The sequence below is a fragment of the Bombus pascuorum genome, chromosome 10 (assembly GCF_905332965.1).
Source record: "Bombus pascuorum chromosome 10, iyBomPasc1.1, whole genome shotgun sequence".
In the NCBI taxonomy this organism is placed as follows: domain Eukaryota; kingdom Metazoa; phylum Arthropoda; class Insecta; order Hymenoptera; family Apidae; genus Bombus; species Bombus pascuorum.
This window is the reverse complement of record NC_083497.1, coordinates 8,508,259-8,526,344: the sequence shown is the minus strand read 5'-3', so window position 1 is coordinate 8,526,344 and position 18,086 is coordinate 8,508,259. Positions and strand designations below refer to the sequence as shown.

The following is an 18,086-nucleotide window of genomic DNA, read 5'->3' as shown; positions in this document are numbered from 1 at the left end:
TTCGGCCGCGTCCACGTTCCTCGTCGTTCGAGTCTTCTTTTTTCTTTTCTTTTTTTCTCACGCCTGTCGTCATTTTCTCTTTCCCGTTGTCTTTACTTACGAATGGTTTAGTCGAAAAGAAAAAATAACGAGCGTAGGAATCGATGCTCGATTAAGTTAATAGCGAATTACGCGACGAAGAATCATTACTGACCCGTCGTGTTTGTTCTTCGTTTCCAGGCCGAGCGTTGAAACAGTCTCTCGTAAAATTCCATGGCCTGTAATTATTGTCTGGTACTTTTCTAGCTTGCTGATTTATGCACGGAGATTTTTGCTTGGTTCCCGCGTTCTCCCGCTCACGGATCGTCGATAATTTACTGCTCTGTCGGCCCGTCCGAATATCGGTGAACGACGATCCACCGCGCGACCATATCGCCGATAGAGATTTTTTTCGCGATGGCTTTATGGCTGGACTTTCCCCAGGATATACAGGGTGTCTCTGTAAACGGTGATTTTACCGTTGAACGTGATACACATTGTGTTTCGTGCGATTCGCCGGTGATTTTGTGTCACGGCTCGAGGCATCCACGAACGGAGGAAACAGCTTACATCGTTCCTGGGTATCGACGTTGCAGATACTTTCTCCTATCGTACGATTAGCGAATGGGGATATCCAAAAGTCATTAAACTTTATGAGAACCTGTATCTTTTTTTATTTTCTCGGCGGTTGTCTAGTATACTCACAATTACGATTCATCTTCCGTCAAAACGTACCCGAACCACGTCCATATACAACTTTCTCTTAAAAGCCTTCGGGAGTCTTCAGCATCTAACTATTATTTTGCAGTGCCATCTCTGCCACAAAATCCACGAAAAGAAAATCCAAACTAGCCCGACTTAAAGAGAAAGGAAGAAATCTGGAAAGATTCTTCGCGATAAGAGTGCTAATCAAATCGTGCACACATGCAGCGAGGGAAAAAGTGAAGATTCCTGGTAAACCACGGTCATGCTTGCAACCATTACGAAATTCGTTGCACGGCATTTGTTTGCGAGCGAGGATAATCCTGGCGTACCATCGAAAAGCCCAGCTATCGTCCTGTGTGTGCCACTGAATGCAGCCGGGCTGCATTGCAGCTGCACCCACGAGTCACACATCCTTCGTCGTGTCGTTCCCTTCTCCTCTTTCTTCTTCTCTCTTTCTTCTGCTCTTTCTTCTTCTTCTTCTTCTTCTTCTTATTCTTCTCGGTCGTGTCACGGCATACTGTGTACCCTTCCCACTTCTTTATTCCACGGCGCCTGGCCTGTGTACACGCGTGGTGTGTGTACGTGTGTGCATACGCGCAGTGCACGCCGAGAGAGCAAAGGAGAGTGCTCCGGCCGGAGCTAAGCCGGTCTCACGGTAGTTCTTCGGGGTCAGGGGGCGATATACCTACCTACCTACCTATCAGCCTGGCTGCTCGAGCCTGCGTGTCGCAAGCGACTCTCTGTATCCTCCTTCTCTCTCTCCTCCCTCGCGTAGCTCGACGTCGAAGCTCTTCTTTCACCTCGTTCGACACCGTAAGCCGCACTCTAACCCGGACCACGCGAGCCGCGACTAGCTCGCGAGCGTTTGAAACGGCCTTTGTATTCTTATTGGCCGCGCTAGCTATCGAGCAGCCTTTTATCGGGAGAGGTCAATCCACCGAGAACGTATCTAATCTTTCCAGGGTATCTGGACAATTTGTTTCAGCTTGGCTTTCCTGGTCCTGCTTTCACGGATCCGTGATTCGATCCGTGTTTCTTCTCTCCTCTCCGTAAGCGTTGCATTTTGCTCCTTCTTCGAGGTTGTCGATCGAAGGATTGCGTTTGTAAACGTAGGAAACCGAACGTACTGTCGAACGTAGCAGATAGCGGCCTATTGGTTCGAGCAGTATCTTTCTATGTGGAAATGTTTATGATAGCAATAAAAGATACAAGCTGTGTGTTTTCTGTGAAATTGCAGTGAAATCTTTGTCGAATAGGAAAGGTAAATCCTCGAAGAATACATCCGGCGGAATGATTGTTTGATAGAGTGATTAGCATGTTGGATGGTTACGAATCTTTTTCTTTGATACGTTTTTTTTTTGTTACGCGAAGGTTACCGTGCTTGACGAATTACGAAGCCGGTGATAATTCGGTCTCGGTGAATGGACTGCTAATGAACTGTCGAGAACGATGATAAGCACGTATCAGGCTTCGGATGGAACGTGATCGCGACACGAGGGTGACTCAGGATTCCCGGAGAGATTGTTGTAATCCTAATTGCGATGTCATCAATCTTTCACTAAATTCAGCGAAAGAGAAAGCTGCACCGAGTGCATACGCTGGACCAGTTTTAGAGTACACGTAGCATGGAAACTTTCAAATTATCTTACGTCCGATTCGACGATCCTGTGATTCATTCGACTTTCCACGCTGTGAAAAGATATATGACACGAAACCATGCTACATTAACACAGAAGGAAATATTTTCTATTAAAAAATATTCGAAATTAACTCGTAAATAAATTACACGACGCACGGATCATAAATATTTCTCAATATTGGAATAGTCGTTCGATTTGTATTACGGAAAAATTAAAACAAAGTTTCATCTCCTATGAGAGCAAAAAAATGAAAAAAGAAAATTATTTCAATTTAATAGTGAAAGTGTTAAATAGGTTTCGCGATGCCTTCAGGATACGACTGACTAAGAAAAATTAATAGTATAATCAGTGGTACATAGCTATTAAAGTTCGCCTCCTAATGGTAGGGAGATCGGATGATGCAGCATCTGCAATGATTAGTGCACATTAGGTAAGTGGGTCAAGATTTGAAATCAATATGATACGTGTTCATGTATATGTACTTTATTAAAAAATAATCGAGTCGAGTGCGATAATATTAAAGAGCTGGTAACCAGCTTGTTTACTCTTCGTTAAATTCTGTGAAAAGTGACTATTATGAATTTTTCACGGAGAATCAGAAATTCAATTTCTGAGCCTGACTTTTCTATGATTTCCAAAATGCTACTGTATACTACTGTATAGCAAGCAAACCTCTTGACCAATTGCCAGATATGGATGATATCCATCATATAGTCATCTCATAGGGTCACCCAATGGTTACTTATCCTAAAATCATAATTTTTCCTTATAATTATCCTAATTGCTATGAACACGTTTGGTGATTCCTTTCTGAATCTGAATCTGCCTTGTACAGTGTCTATCGTAGATCAATGGAGCAAAAATATGTATGAGGATTCTTAGTGCCATTCCCATATTTTCAATTTTTGTGTATATACAAGAACTACCCGAACAAGATATGAAGATTGTCCAAACTAATACAATTGCCATCTGACCGAGTATTCACCCTGGATATTATCCACTTTATAGTGAATCAATGGTTACCAGTTCGTCCATAATCTATATTCCGAATGGAATGGCAGCTTCTTTCCCTTCGGCAATGCTTTCTTGAAGTACATTCCAATGTGATGAAATTGGGATTCCCAGTAACGAACAGTGCAAGGACATCAGAACAGGAATTTCAGCTTAAAAGAAGGTATGAAAAAAAGGAGTTTCGGCAATAAAAATATAAAGAAAATTGAGGAAAGAATCTCAGCAATGAAAACACAGCGTTAGAACGCAAAAGCAAGAATCTTCAATAACAAAATAGCAATACAAGATATTAAGAAAAATACAAGTAACCAAAGCAACATAGCAAATGAAAATCAACGTCCTAAAGAAGATGCACACAATAAACAACGAAGTTCTTTAAAAACTTAAAACATCCTAAGAGCCACGTGCTAGAAATCTAATAAAATCCGAATATATCGTATAGAACTCTGCCATCATTGTATAGACTTCGCAGTACCGACTTTGAAAACAATTTCTCTACTAAAATTTCTGAATGCGAAATTCAGGCGTGAAAATAAGAGAAATTGGAAAAGTAATGCCAGCTTCCAGGGAAGTAAAATGCGATGAGCACAGCTGTTAAAAGGAAAAAGGCAAACGAAAGGCTGGCACACGACCGTCCCTACTTAGCAGTGAAAGGGTTAATTATGATCGTGCAACTGGAGAGACGCTCGGCTCGTGTGGGCGAACCGATGCGAGCTTTAAATCGAAGATATCTCGGTACGCGATTATATGTCGCGTACGGCTGCAAGACATGATCAGGTCCTACTTTCTCTCGTGCACGCACGCTCACCCACCACCGGTTGCTAACGTCGTTAGGTGTGCCTGCATACGAGACGCGTCGATTGATCGGCAATATAATTCTCGAGGTTCGAAGGTAACGTTGTAACGAAGAAAAGTCCTCCGATGCGTCTATTAATAGCGTCCTTCTTTCTCTTTATCTCCATCTCTCTCTCTATTTCTCCTCGTAGCTACGGGTTTTCTCATAAACGACACGTTAGAAAGAAACTTGCTGCCAGAATGAATTATTCATGAAGGATATCAATTATCTTGGTAAGCCATGAAATGAAAACACGTGACTGGACAATCGTTGCAATTAGCCCGTAACTTATAGGAATTTCATGCCTAATTGTGGCTGTACACTCGTCCGATGCTACCAAGTAACAGTGACGTCAGTGATGACTCTTCTCTCAAGCGGAAAGTGGGTCGTTTCGTCATGAAAAATCGCACAAAATTTTCACGCCTGTCTTCCCGGGATATGTATCACTCAACGACTCTTACAAACTACACACAGAAGTCTTTCGCAATTCCTGAATGTCCAGAATTCCTCAGTTCAATTACACAACTGCGGAATCTGTCTATTAACACGATGATCTACGACAGTGCGTATTTTTCTCTGCATCTATATCCAGCGACGCACAAACAGCGTCTAATAGTCCTACGTAATGTCATCTTATTTGTCAAATCAGTCTTATGTATTCGCATAGAAAATTACTCAAAGCTCTTCGTTCGACATCCATTCGATCTTTCCAATCTTCGTTGGATACGGTACACGCGAGACGATCGAGAGTGGAGAAGAAGGAAGCGAAAGGAAGAGCAGATACAGGAGACTGGCAGGAACGAGTGGTTAATTCATGAGAGCAAATTGTTGAGAAACGGAGCAAGTGGCTGTGCGCGGCGTGGCTGCACGTGGTGGCACGTGGAGAGGCGTGGTTCGTGGGAGGGCCGTGTATACCGGTGTAATCCACTTGGCACACGCTGTTCGGCTAACCCTACTCTTGCTCGTCCGTTCGCTACCCTACCCTGGCTACCTCTGCCTTTACCCTGCCTACGGTGCTGTCGGTGCTAGCGTTGTAGAAGTTAATCGAGTCCTTCCGTGCACGTGCACACCGGCTCAGGTGCAGCCTGTTTTCTCTAGTATGCGCTCCCGTAGGTGGGATCGGTTCCACTCGCGCCTCTCCTTCGCGGTCTCGCTGATCCTCGCTGTCTGATAGGGCTCATTGTTTTGGATCGAGCTATCTTAATTGGCGGAGCAACCACCTTGCACGGGTTACAACGAGAGAGGAAAGGAAAAGGTTAAAGGTACGGGTGAGAGAAAGAGAGTGGGCTATACGGGCAACATTTATGACTTTTCGTTAGGTAATGACAGACTTCTAGCCCGATCGATCTGACTACTTTGAGATTTATGGCCGTATAGATTCGATGCTAGCCACGTTTGCATCGATACTTATCGAGCGAGGCTTGTGTGCAGTCCCTTTTAATTCGCCATAACCGGTGTCGCTATCGTATCGAATCACGTCGCACCCTCTACACCCCTCTACGATTAATCTCCGCCACGGTGGAATCGTTTACGACTCGGCTATGCCATGTTTCACGACGTGAAAAACCACTGGGTGGTCCTCTCACGATCCCCATTGCGAAATTCAATCGAATCGCCGGTCTAGGTGACCGTGACTATCTTTCGGTCGCATCTTCCCTGAACCTTCGACGAGTCGAAAGGATGAAGCACTCAAAAGTGCAGAACGCATCTGTTTAACCCATCACTTGTTAATGTCACTTTCTATTCGTTCTTCTTTACGTAACGTATCAATTAATCGAAACGTATCAAAACGTATCGAACAAAGTGTGGTAATATTATACTAAGAATCGAGTGAGTTGCGATATTTAGTAAAAAAAAAAAAAAGAAAATGGTAATAACTATAGTGATAATGAAAATGATGGAAATGTGATGGCAGGTACTAACAATTTTTCCTATATTCCTACGTTCTTTTAAGGTTCGTTTCATGCATAGATTCTAAAGATAAAAGGCGAGCGATCTCTTCGTTGACGGGACGAGGTATAGTCATCCCTCGGGCGTTAGGGATAATATCGCGTAATAATAATCGAGCAGGGGTATGGTAGCTGTCTGCATAGGACGGTAGTATTTTAAATGCCAATGATTTCATGTCTCCCTGGGGTGTCGGAGCTACCCTATATAGGACGAAACCTCGGCGTCGAGGACCTCAGTCGACGACGAGAATTCGACGATTAATAAGTCGGTACCAGATAGTGATAACGACCGGTTAAAACGAGTAGCGTCAAACAAGAAAAACGGGAACCAGTGAAAGTTGTTTCCGAATTCCACTGGCTGCCAGGCCATCCTTGGCCTGGTGGTCGAAATTTACTCGCACTTCTAAGAATCGATCTGTGCAACGCGTTCGTCTCTCACGGAACCAAATTCGTCCGAGTTCGAGGCCTCTCGATTCTAAATTGGTCGCAGAGATGATCACCATGGACGCCGGTCACTCTCAATATCGCAGATATTGTACGTACGCAGTTGTTAACTAAATTCTCGATTCCCGTCACGTCTGGACACAAAAGAAAGAAAAGATCATGGTACCTTTGTAGGATAGAAATAGTCTGGCGCGTACATTCAACGCGTCATCGCGGGAATACGTGTCAGAAAGTTTAGTTTCTCATCCCTCTTTGTTTCATCATGAAACAATAAACGCGTTGGCTTTGGACCAAAGAGCTTTTCATCATATTCTGGAACAATGTCCTCGATAGACGTTATATACGAGCGACGTTTTATTACAGAAAGGAAAAAATGTAGAGAGATGCGTTAGTCGAACTGTCGTAGATTGCTTAACCGCCTCTGTAATTGGTTTTATAAGATGCATAATGTTTAAGATCGGTGCATTAAGTCGAAGGAATTTAAAGCGATCTCGCTGCTAGCAGTAGCTTCAGGATGTGTTGCGTTCTGTTGCAGGGCAATTGCATTCGCCGAACGGCGACAGCGATAACAGCAACGGTAGTCAGCGTGCGGTGGCTATTACACGAAACGACGTAGAGCAACAGCAACAGCCACATCGCCAGCGGCATCAACGGCAGGCAACAACTACTGTTCCAGTTCTCGCCTGCACGAATCAGTCTTCTACAACCACGACAACCACCGCGTTCACGGTAGCATCAAGCATGCTTCTCCTACAGACGCAGGTAAAGTAATGTCCAGGTTCGCCCTTCGAACCCTTTCCCCTTTATTCTTTATTATTAATTATAATCAGGTCAGCAAGAATTCACTCTGATGCGCCTCGCGCACCCTTTTTTGCGCGACATTACTCTCGACGTCATATTACGATCGATGATCCATCTTCTTTTCTTATATTTCCAAATCTCGCGTAGCTCTTTAGAATGCTACCCTATGTCACGTTTTTCGTAGCATTTGCTTTTTCCGACGTTTTCCCGTGGTTACTGACCCCTTGCCTTCAATTTTCTTTAGTACTATTTCGTGTATTCGGGTGTAAAATTAAACTCTGTCGTTCTTAATCGGCAACAAAATTGTTAATAACAGCCCTCCATAGTTATACGCGAAAACACGTTTCTTAACGCGATCGGAATTTACGTGAACGTCGTCTGGCGGAACCAGCTGGTAATTATCGAATCCCGTATTTAGTGGGTCGCTCGAGCTCGCGGAACTTTCACTATTTCACTATCTTATCTGTCCCGTGGTCTTCGAACTCCGCGAGTCTAGCTCGACCCGCAACAAGATCTGCCCTCCTACGTTCCGGCGTTCTTGATCGTCATCTGCATTCGCTTATCGCGCACCATCTGCATTCCTGCCCACGTACCCGGATCTCCAGTGTCGTCCTACCTGTTTCTATCCCTTCTCTTATGTTCATTTTCCGTCTTGAAAAGTCTTTTCGTTGAAAACGTCTGTCCGCGGGATCGTCACGCGTAATTAAACGGCTGACAACGGTCGGTCTAGCTGTACCACGAAATTAGTAATCCCACGTAGAGAAGTTACACGCAGCCACATTTTCATGGTGTCGTAATTGCTCGTAGGAAGTTTCGTAAGGAAGAATGGGGGGTTGAACGGCTTGGAGAGGCCGTTTAGAAGGCCGTAGTCAGGGTTATGGTAGGCTGACAATTCGATCGTCGGCTCTCGAGGGAGCGATGAACGAAATGTCAGCTCAGAAGCGGAACCAACCCGGCAAATTGAATATCCACACCCCATCCTCCCTCCATCGTACTGATATCCTCCAATAGTTACCTGGCCAGACGTTCGTCCGTGTCCTTGTTGCGTCCAGGTTGTCTTCGACTCGATTTTCATTTCCCTTCTTGGAGAAATAAACGTTGCTTTAATTATTATATGTTTCACGCTGATATTTTTATTTATGCGGTATCGATGCGACAGTCGACCTTAATGTCTTTAAGTAAAATGTCAGACGATATTTATAGTAATATTCGTATTAAAGATCGTTTATAATAATATAGGGAAAGAGATTATAAATCGAGACATCGGTGTTCGTAACGGTAGCATTGGACGATTATTAGAGTCACGTGGACCAAGTACGCATTTTATACGAGTATGGCAACTTTGAATTAGAAAGAAGAGATTCGTTCGATTCGATTAAACGTAGGAATCTCCGCGTGACTGTTTGAGTTACAGACAACACGCGATACGAGAGCCCACTTCGCTCTTCTCCGACATCCTCACTGCGCACCTCAACTGTACATCGATGTCTCGACACGGCTCGCAATTGTGGTCGAACAATGTTACCGCCTTGCAGTCGAGTACTTCGATTTGCCGCTCGCACGGCTCTCCCGACGTTGTCCGACGTTGTAGAAACAATAGAAAAAGTGTACCAGTACCACGGAATTGAATTATCAAGGATCGACAGATATTTCGTGGTCCAATTAACCGTTGTTTGATGTTCTTTATCCACCGAAACAATATTAAAATATTATCAAATCTTTTTGCCAAACGTAAAAAAGATTTTGTTCGAGTTTGGTGCAACTTTGAAAACTTTAAATAGTTGAATAGTTGTCGAGTTTACAAAAGTTGAATGAAATCTCAGTTCGCGATTGAAAATGATCCAACCGAGGTTCAATGCGATTTTTCTAGAGTCCTTTCGGATGTAGCACTCTGGCGGATTTATTGAGTGCCTCGTACACGGATCCAGCGGATGCAGGAAGTCTACCGGAGGAGCTGGACCCATTTCCAGAACTGCAGCTGGGTAATCCGCAAGGAGTACCCACGGCTGACGAGTCTGCCCAGGCACAACAAACGGTACATCATCAACAACCACCACAACCGCCCCCATCAGCAGCTCCTCTTCCCGAGGACGTGCAACCAGACTCCCTTAGGTACCGCTCGTTGCTTTCAATCTGCATTTCACCTTTCACAGATAGAATCTTAGATTTGGCCGATAGGTAAAAGATAAATCATAGTTGGCATTCTGTCATTACTTTTACGATTCTGCGAATCGGCTTGTTCTATGCGATTGTACGTTTCATTGTGTGATTTAACGATCATCATCGGTAGCATGAAGAAAGATCGTAGCTGGCATTTCGTTCGGACCGGTCGACCGGTCCACTGACATTTAATTCTGATCTGTCTGAGCAGCAGTTCTACACCCCTGCCAAGTTTCCAAGAAACCTACACGGCTCAACGGTACACCAGACAGGAACTGCAGGTTCTCGGCATCAAGATGGACGAGACAGAATGTTACGATAACTCGGTGTATCCATGCGCCACCGGACATTATCCCACCGAATTTTCACCCACATTGCCCTACCACGACCACAGGCAACAACATCTTCATCATCACCATCAACAACAACAGTCAGCACTTCCTCCGCAACAACAACATCATCATAATCACCAAGGTTATTTCGCGACAGAAACGGCCCCAACTCCGACCACGGCTGTTCCTCCCCCATCGAATCATCGACAGGACTCGCCATATGGTGCAGCGGTCAGTGTACCCATGGTGTATGGTCCATCACCGACCATAACTGGCGGTGCCACACCGGTTGCACCAACGGACAATTACCCTACCGTCGACAACGTCGTCGTAGGGACGCCTCGTCCGCGGAGGGCGTCTCTACCCACGCAGAGGTCAGAGTCTGCGAGGTAATGCATTTTCATTATACGGGGGAATATCGATTTCAATGTTAATGTGTACTGTTGAAAACAATTAGAGAATCTCTATTATGAGTGGATCTATTGTTAATCAAGTGAAGAAGTTCTATAGACTTCGTACAAATTGACACATTGTTTGTGTGATACTGCCGTAAATGTAAACTTTAACGTAAGATGCTGGGAATGGATATAACATAACAAACAGATTTTAATTATTTGAAGCAGTGTAGTTACTGGATATTCTTCCTTTTTTGAACAATTTGTAATGAATCAATTACCGAATAAACAACTATAGAATTTCGTTTTCTTTTTTAACATTAAAACATGGTATTTATCCGGGAAAATTAACGAGTCTATCCGAGATGAATTTCCTTCCCGACTTTGTTCGTTCGAAGAGAAAGAAATTTTATGTAATCTCTTGGAGTTCTGAGATTTTAAAGAAACGTGTCTTTCATTGACAGCAGTGGCAGTACAGAATCCCCGAAAGCACGCGGTGGAAGCGGAGGCACTGGAAATTCTGTGAATTCTCCGTCACCTGGAAGCACAACCAGCAACGAACGAGCACCGCCGAGTCCCAGTCAATTGTGCGCTGTTTGTGGTGACACGGCAGCGTGTCAACACTATGGTGTGCGTACCTGTGAGGGCTGCAAAGGGTTCTTCAAGAGAACCGTGCAGAAAGGCTCCAAATACGTGTGTCTAGCGGAGAAAGCTTGCCCCGTTGACAAACGCCGACGGAATCGTTGCCAATTTTGTCGCTTCCAGAAGTGCTTGATGGTCGGTATGGTGAAAGAGGTAAGTGGTAGCATTCGAATTTATTTACCAATTCTTAAGAAAAAATTACTCACCATGAAAGATATACGAATACAAATTATAAAATTATTAAAACAAGATAGCAAAGCAAAAAATATTGGCACGCGTTAGAAACATTATTCTTCGGAAGAATATTGAGAATTCGAAAGGATATAACGAAAGTTATTCGTTTAATAGGTTGTAAGGACAGATTCCTTGAGGGGTCGTCGAGGTAGACTACCATCGAAGCCAAAATCACCACAAGAATCGCCACCGAGTTCTCCAGTTTCCTTGATTACAGCTCTGGTTCGTGCACATTTGGACACGACACCCGATCAAGCGACATTAGACTATTCGCAGTATCGACAATCGAGTCCTGGCGATCCGCCTATCACAGAGGCCGAAAAGACTCAGCAATTTTACAATCTTCTCACTACGTCCATCGACGTGATTCGAACTTTTGCCGATAAGATTCCTGGTTTCACGGATTTAGTACGGGAAGATCAGGTAATGTAAATATTCCCATTAATAATTCTCATTAATCTTTTCGTCAGCCTTGGATGATATGCTCGTGCAACCATATGCGAGTCGCGATATATTGTTTATTACGTATCGACGAGCAATATCTGTAAGGGAAGCTTTCATTAAAGAAATCGATAGCTTGTACATTTTCTAAAAGGTCAATCCTGACGAGCCTACGACATGTCTAATCGACGGTCTGATTGGTCGGTTATCTAGTTGCTAGCCTCGAGCCACCGATGAAAATAACATTCTCTCGTAACAAAGTTGCTTTTTTAACAATTTGTAACTCGTCTTCCACGATTCACGTATACCTTTCATACATATCGGTGGAAACGATATAGCGAGGTCGTAAAATCGATCAGGCGTTAAAGTTTACATGTTTAAAGACCGAAACATGTAAGTGGAGAAATTTTAGGATTAATAAGGAGCTCGAGTCTTGCTCAGGGCTGTACGATGTCAACTCAAAACTAGTTCTTTCTTTCGAGTAGATAAGTCAGGGATGAAGAATTCTCTGCCAATCCTGGCTACCCGTAACGTACGGTCCTGAGTACGGCTAGATCAATCAATCAGTTTAACTTTTAATTTATGATCTCGTTATATCACTTTCATCGACTGTACGTATCGTAACTATAATTCGATTGTCTAACACGAGTTTTCGTTGTTGCTACTTTTCGTAGGAGTTACTCTTCCAGTCAGCCAGTCTGGAACTCTTTGTTCTTCGGTTGGCGTACCGTACAAAGCCAGAAGACACCAAGCTGACATTTTGCAACGGTGTGGTTCTGGCATTGGAACAATGTCAACGTAGCTTTGGCGATTGGCTCCACAGTATCCTCGAGTTCAGCAAAGCTCTTCATATTCTCGACGTAGACACTAGTGCTTTCGCTTGTCTGTGTGCTCTCACCCTCGTTACTGGTAAGTTTCATCGAAGTTCTTGTTTTTTTCTTATTCGAAAGAATATCATAAGTATGAACGTTACTTTTCTATTCTGATTTACCCTCGATTCCTCTTTCGTCTATTTGACGACTCTCCATTAGGCGCGATCGTCTGGTAGATAAATTATTTATCGATCAACCTGTTAGTTATTGATGCGACGACGAAAAGAAACCGCCATCGTTCGTGTCTTTTGCACGCGATACGTCGACGCGATTTTCCTCGCGACTTGCATGTGCGTGCTCCTTTTCGGCCAATTCAGCGACGTCGTAGAATTACGATTGCACGCAACATCGGCTTCCCTTCCCGTTTAAATTGTCTAGCGAATCTGGAAATCTAGTAATTTTCGTTACAAACCGGTTTATCCCTATGTCCATCGAGTGATTGAAATTGGATCGATTGATAAACAACGCGTATGTTTCTCTGCTTAAAATTACAGCAAGGTACGGCCTGAAGGAACCTCATCGCATGGAGCAGCTGCAGTCGAAAATAATCTCGTCCCTTCGCGATCATGTCACCTATAACGCCGAGGCGCAGAGGAAAGCGCACTATCTGTCCCGTTTGTTAGGTAAACTACCGGAACTGAGGAGTCTGTCAGTGCAAGGGCTCCAGCGTATCTTTTACCTGAAACTGGAGGATCTGGTCCCGGCGCCACCAATGATCGAGACGATGTTTGTCGGTAGTCTACCGTTCTAATCACCTTCTCAAGCCAAGCCTAAGGCTTTATCTTCGTGTAGAACAATTCACTCTTGAGATCTTGTGCGGTTGCGTACCTACTCGATTAAGTTTCCTTAGTTCTTATACGTATACGTAGGTTTTACTATCTTCTTGCGTGTACCCTCACATGGTTTTCACACGAGTGTCGACGCATGAATCGTCGTATACCACGACGGTCAGCTCGATGAATCCTGTCGAGACTGTTTGTCCCGAGGCTGACTCGTCGTTTAGATGTTTTAGCGAATAGATGCGTGCATGCGATCGAGTATCGTGCAAGTGTACATTGGAGTGAATGCACGCGCGAATGGACGAGCCGGAAGACGTGGTTTGTCGCTAAATTTAAGACAAAGTTCCCTGTGCGTGTATGGATGAGAGACGGGTGGATGAGCGGGGCGCGTGTCTTCGTGATGTGTCAGCGGGCAGACGCGAGTGCTCGACCTGACAACTGTTACTATTGTTACTACTATTATTACTGCTATTACTATTTTAACACTGTACGATGTAACAACTATTCTTGCTATCGAAAGTATCGAGAATCATGTAACGAAGATGAACTCGGTTTCTTGGCGGATTATCGGGGCCCACGGAGAAATGACAGTGAAACAAACGGTAGATCTCCCCTTTTGTAAGAGGATCTAGCGTTTTACTATGCGTTTATAGATAACGAAAAGAGCAGTGGCATCCGGAAGATTAATCACGGAGTGTTTTATCAATTGATAACTCTAAATGCTACGCTATTTCTCGCAAACATGCACAAATGAAACGAAAAAAAAAAAAAAAAAAAAAAAAAAAAAAGAAAAGGTATACAGTACTCGTTACACACATCTTATACGTACACATACACATGAATTTTTATCACTTTTCTACCTACTTTATACATGTATAAGTCGCTACATCAACGAACAAAGTCGCTACGTTTCTTTCATTGCTCATGCTGCATCGATTGCCCCCGATGATCCGCCCAATCGGGACGAATATCTCTTCTTTTGGTGAACAAAAATGTACTTATTACTCGTCGAGGAGAAAGAAGAGAGAACGCATTGACGATTCGCAACATATCAGAGCAACGACGGAAGAGCGGAGACAAGTAGATTATGACAGATTATGTTAGTAATTGATATTCCTCCATCTACCTTTTGTCCCACTTCTAAATGAATTTCGCTCTTCCGTGTTGATAGTTTAGGTGTACGTAGATCGTGACTGTGATCACACTCGAACGTCGCGATGATGCTAAAATGAATTATTGGTAGAAAATCCTTGTTTCCTTGTTTCCTGATTCCCTGTGCTCGTATTCGTGCGAAACTCGTGTCCTTTGGCTTACTAGCTTCATCGATCCGAGGCTAATCGGTGCTCTGTCATCCCCTCCTGACCCTCGATCGCATGGAATTTAGTATCATTGAAAACGTGTGAGTGTCTTCCAAGTCACGTGGTCGAGATCCGCTCGGCCCAAAATAATTACCACTATTCTTGCGTTAATGTGATTTTAGACAGCTAAGGGAGAAGAAGAATGAAGTAGGACCCGAACGTAGCCGATCGGCTGCACGATCCATCCGGACGAGCATGAGAGGAACTGAATATACGTGCATAGCGTTATTTCGATCGCAACCGATCAACAATGAACAGTGGCTTCGTTACGGGTCCGGCATAAAGTTACCTATTACGTTATGACATTTATTTTTAATCAAACTAACGTAGACAGTCCTATTTATACGTATACCGCGCCGCTACTACTACTTATACTATTACTTGCTACTTATTAATTACTATTACTTAACTACTACTTACCGCTAATGTTACGATTTTATGGCGTTACTGTCGCTACTACCGCTGTTACCATCCGCTACCTTCTTACCACCACCTTGTGTTACCATAACTTGCTAAATGCGTAAGAAACATCGTCGACGTTAAGCACTCTTCGCCGCTGCAATATATCACCAGGATAAAAAAAACGTCTCCTTTGGATGTAAAAGAAATAATCAACCCTAGACTGGATTGCATTGACGCACGATCCAAAGAAACTGGAGGGGACCCATGATGAATTTCATGGAAGATTAAAATCGCTATATCAAGGAATCGTTGATGGTTAAGTTGGCGTAATATTTCCAGCATGGCCCGTTGAAAATGGCCATCCTAATTGTTCGGCAACAATACTTTCCTCTTTTGTGTGTATGTTACTTGTCAACGTAAAAGTACAACCCAGTAAACCGATCCAACCAATACAGCGTTTAAATCGCAACATTAATCTTAGTACACCTAATTTCAGAAAGACACGGTCCTCGTGGCGATCGCCACGTGGTTCTTCTAACTTAACGAGAGGCAGGAAAACACGTTAACGATACATATATGTGCACAATAGGTATAAAATAATTACGTGTGTATACGTTACTCTCTACTCGCTGTGTGTATCCGCAAATGTTCCACGCTTTATAAGGAAACAGAGAGGATTCGAGTTCGACCACGAGCTGAATCGTCCCGATTCATTTTCTTTCATTTCTGCGCAATCGTAGTTTATTCATAAAAGTCGAATTTCATCTTTTCCCACTCTTCCTTTCGTCTTTTATATATTATTTCTCGATTCGTTATTTATTCGGTACTATTTCTTGTGCAAGAGTTATCGATTGCTAGCCATATAAGAGCTTCCGTTTAGCGGTCTTTCGTTACGGAAGAGTACACGGAGAAAGGAGTAATTAACGTCGAGCTTCATTAAACGGTGCTCGAGCAGACGTAATTCAATTTTCAAGCCTGCACTCGCGATTAAGTTGTGAGTGTCAACAACAACAACGCTTTTCTCTGTGCAAACGAGCTTCATTGGCATTGGCCGCGTGTGTGGAAACGTTTGCGGATGGATACGATCGCAGGTGTTCGGTGAAACGAGAACAACATATGCCCGGCAAGAAAGCAAGGTACAAGTATCCGAAAAGGGGACACGTCACTTTGAGTTCTCTTTTCGAATGAAAATTAGGATAACGCCGTGGAAACGAACGGTTTCGTTTATTATCTAATTCGTCATATCTTCGACCAACCACTGTGTAATAATGAATTTTCAATTAAGCATAATGCTCCATTTCTAGCAGCACGTATTAATATCTGATCCCAGTTTTCGGATTATATGACACAAGAACAAAATCCGTACGTTTCCATCGTGTGTATAGAGCGCATCGAGTCCAGAAGAGATTTAGAGGCTGATGGAATTCGTCAAATTAAACGGTGCTATTAGGCTAATTGTGATTAACGAGCGCTTAATGAATTCGAGAGTTCTTAAGTTTCTTGCCTCGCTGATATAATAGAGGGGAAGAATATTTTTGTTCCTATTACTTAAGAAAATTAAAGGAAGCATCGCGACCAGTTTCTAATCCCCTATTGGAGTAGAAACAATTTAACTCGTGATTGACGTGCTCCGATTGCGATTCCGCCAGATCTTTCCTGGACTCAACGCTGATTAGCGTTGTGTTATTTTCTACGATGCTACGACATGTAAATTGCGCGTGCACCTTTCCCGATTTAGTGGAAGGGATTGCAAGAAAAAGAGATAATGAAAAAGTTTTAAAATCTTATATAAAACGAAAAAAAAAAAAAAAAAAGAAACGAAGCAAGGAGGGATATAAGAATGAAATAAAGTAAAGCGGAGAACAAAGGATCTCGGATCGTTCGAACGTAGAAATATCTCGAATGAAAAACGAGATCATCTCGAGTATTGTTGTTACCGATTAATTGTCATCGCTGTAAAATGAACAAAGGCCAATTCCATTAGGTGTACTTTATCCTCTTCCCTCGATGTAACAATAAATGTTCAATCAACGGATGATTTAATTTTTTTTTTTATTAAGTTCGTCGTTCTTTTTCTTTGATAAAATAAAATTGAGTGTTGCAATGTGGTACGTTCGACCTTCCATGTGGAAATCACAGCGTTTGTAAGGAGTTCGAAATCGAAATTCGTTCCCTTTCCGTCCAAAATATGAGATAGAACTTTTCCATGTTGGCTATCGTGCGTTGTATCGTTTTCTATCCCAGATCAAGCTTCATGAAGTCATACGAAAGAGAAGAATAGAAAAACTAAATAAAAAGAAATAAAACGTGGCAAACTCTCGTTTTCGTACGGACGTTTCTACAACGATCGATCTGTACTCTGCCGTACGAATATCTGCGGATACACCTATGTACACTACATGCACAAATACAAAGTACACATCGGAAGTGGTAGACGTTGCACCGAAAGCAAACAAACAAATTTACACACGTTGAATGTATCCGCGTGATATGTTGGTCGAAATCTGTGTCGGTCATCGAGCATGTTGGAAGGATACGTAAGAAAAAGAAATCAGAGAACGAGAAGGGGTAACAAGCAGAAGGGGAAGGAAATAAAAAAGAAGGTAAAGAATAAAATAATGTCGATCGATAATGTCGATATGTAAAATCGATATGTATTGACGGCCGTACAATTGAAAAGGAGGTGCGAATTATTGAAATCGATCGATAATTCGCCGATTATTTAATCAAGTACAATTTGTGTTCTCCTTGCAATTTGTTCACAACGACAATAAAAGGAATTGCAAGGGAAGTTTCCCGACCACCGGCCTTTTCACCCCTACGACCGTCGATATTTAGCATCACGTTAACATCGTTCTATTAAAAATTTGTAAAGTATTCTAATTAAAGATGTTTTACCTGATTCGCTGTAATTCTGTGCCGAGTCACACATACACACAGTCCCTCTCTCTCGCTTGGTTAATTATTATATATATATATATAATATAATATAATATAAAATGATATAATATATAATTATTATATATATACTTATAAATATATAAATATAATGAAGTAATATAAATATA

At 42.8% G+C, this 18,086-nt stretch overlaps 1 protein-coding gene across 4 annotated transcripts in view; it reads left to right on the top strand.

Annotated features, from left to right (window-relative positions):
* Nucleotides 1-17,553, top strand: part of LOC132911249 (probable nuclear hormone receptor HR38) — a 40,793-nt gene extending 23,240 nt beyond the window's left edge. For 3 of the 4 annotated variants that reach the window (XM_060967761.1, XM_060967759.1, XM_060967762.1), the window contains exons 2-8: nucleotides 7,138-7,364; nucleotides 9,274-9,515; nucleotides 9,775-10,284; nucleotides 10,755-11,085; nucleotides 11,281-11,589; nucleotides 12,282-12,516; nucleotides 12,974-17,553. In XM_060967761.1, coding sequence (XP_060823744.1) covers nucleotides 7,138-7,364; nucleotides 9,274-9,515; nucleotides 9,775-10,284; nucleotides 10,755-11,085; nucleotides 11,281-11,589; nucleotides 12,282-12,516; nucleotides 12,974-13,230 — 2,111 coding nt within the window. In that variant the 3' untranslated portion in view covers nucleotides 13,231-17,553. The remainder of the gene's footprint in view (nucleotides 1-7,137; nucleotides 7,365-9,273; nucleotides 9,516-9,774; nucleotides 10,285-10,754; nucleotides 11,086-11,280; nucleotides 11,590-12,281; nucleotides 12,517-12,973) is intronic. The other variant, XM_060967760.1, reaches the window with a different exon arrangement.
* Nucleotides 17,554-18,086: the final 533 nt, after the last annotated feature.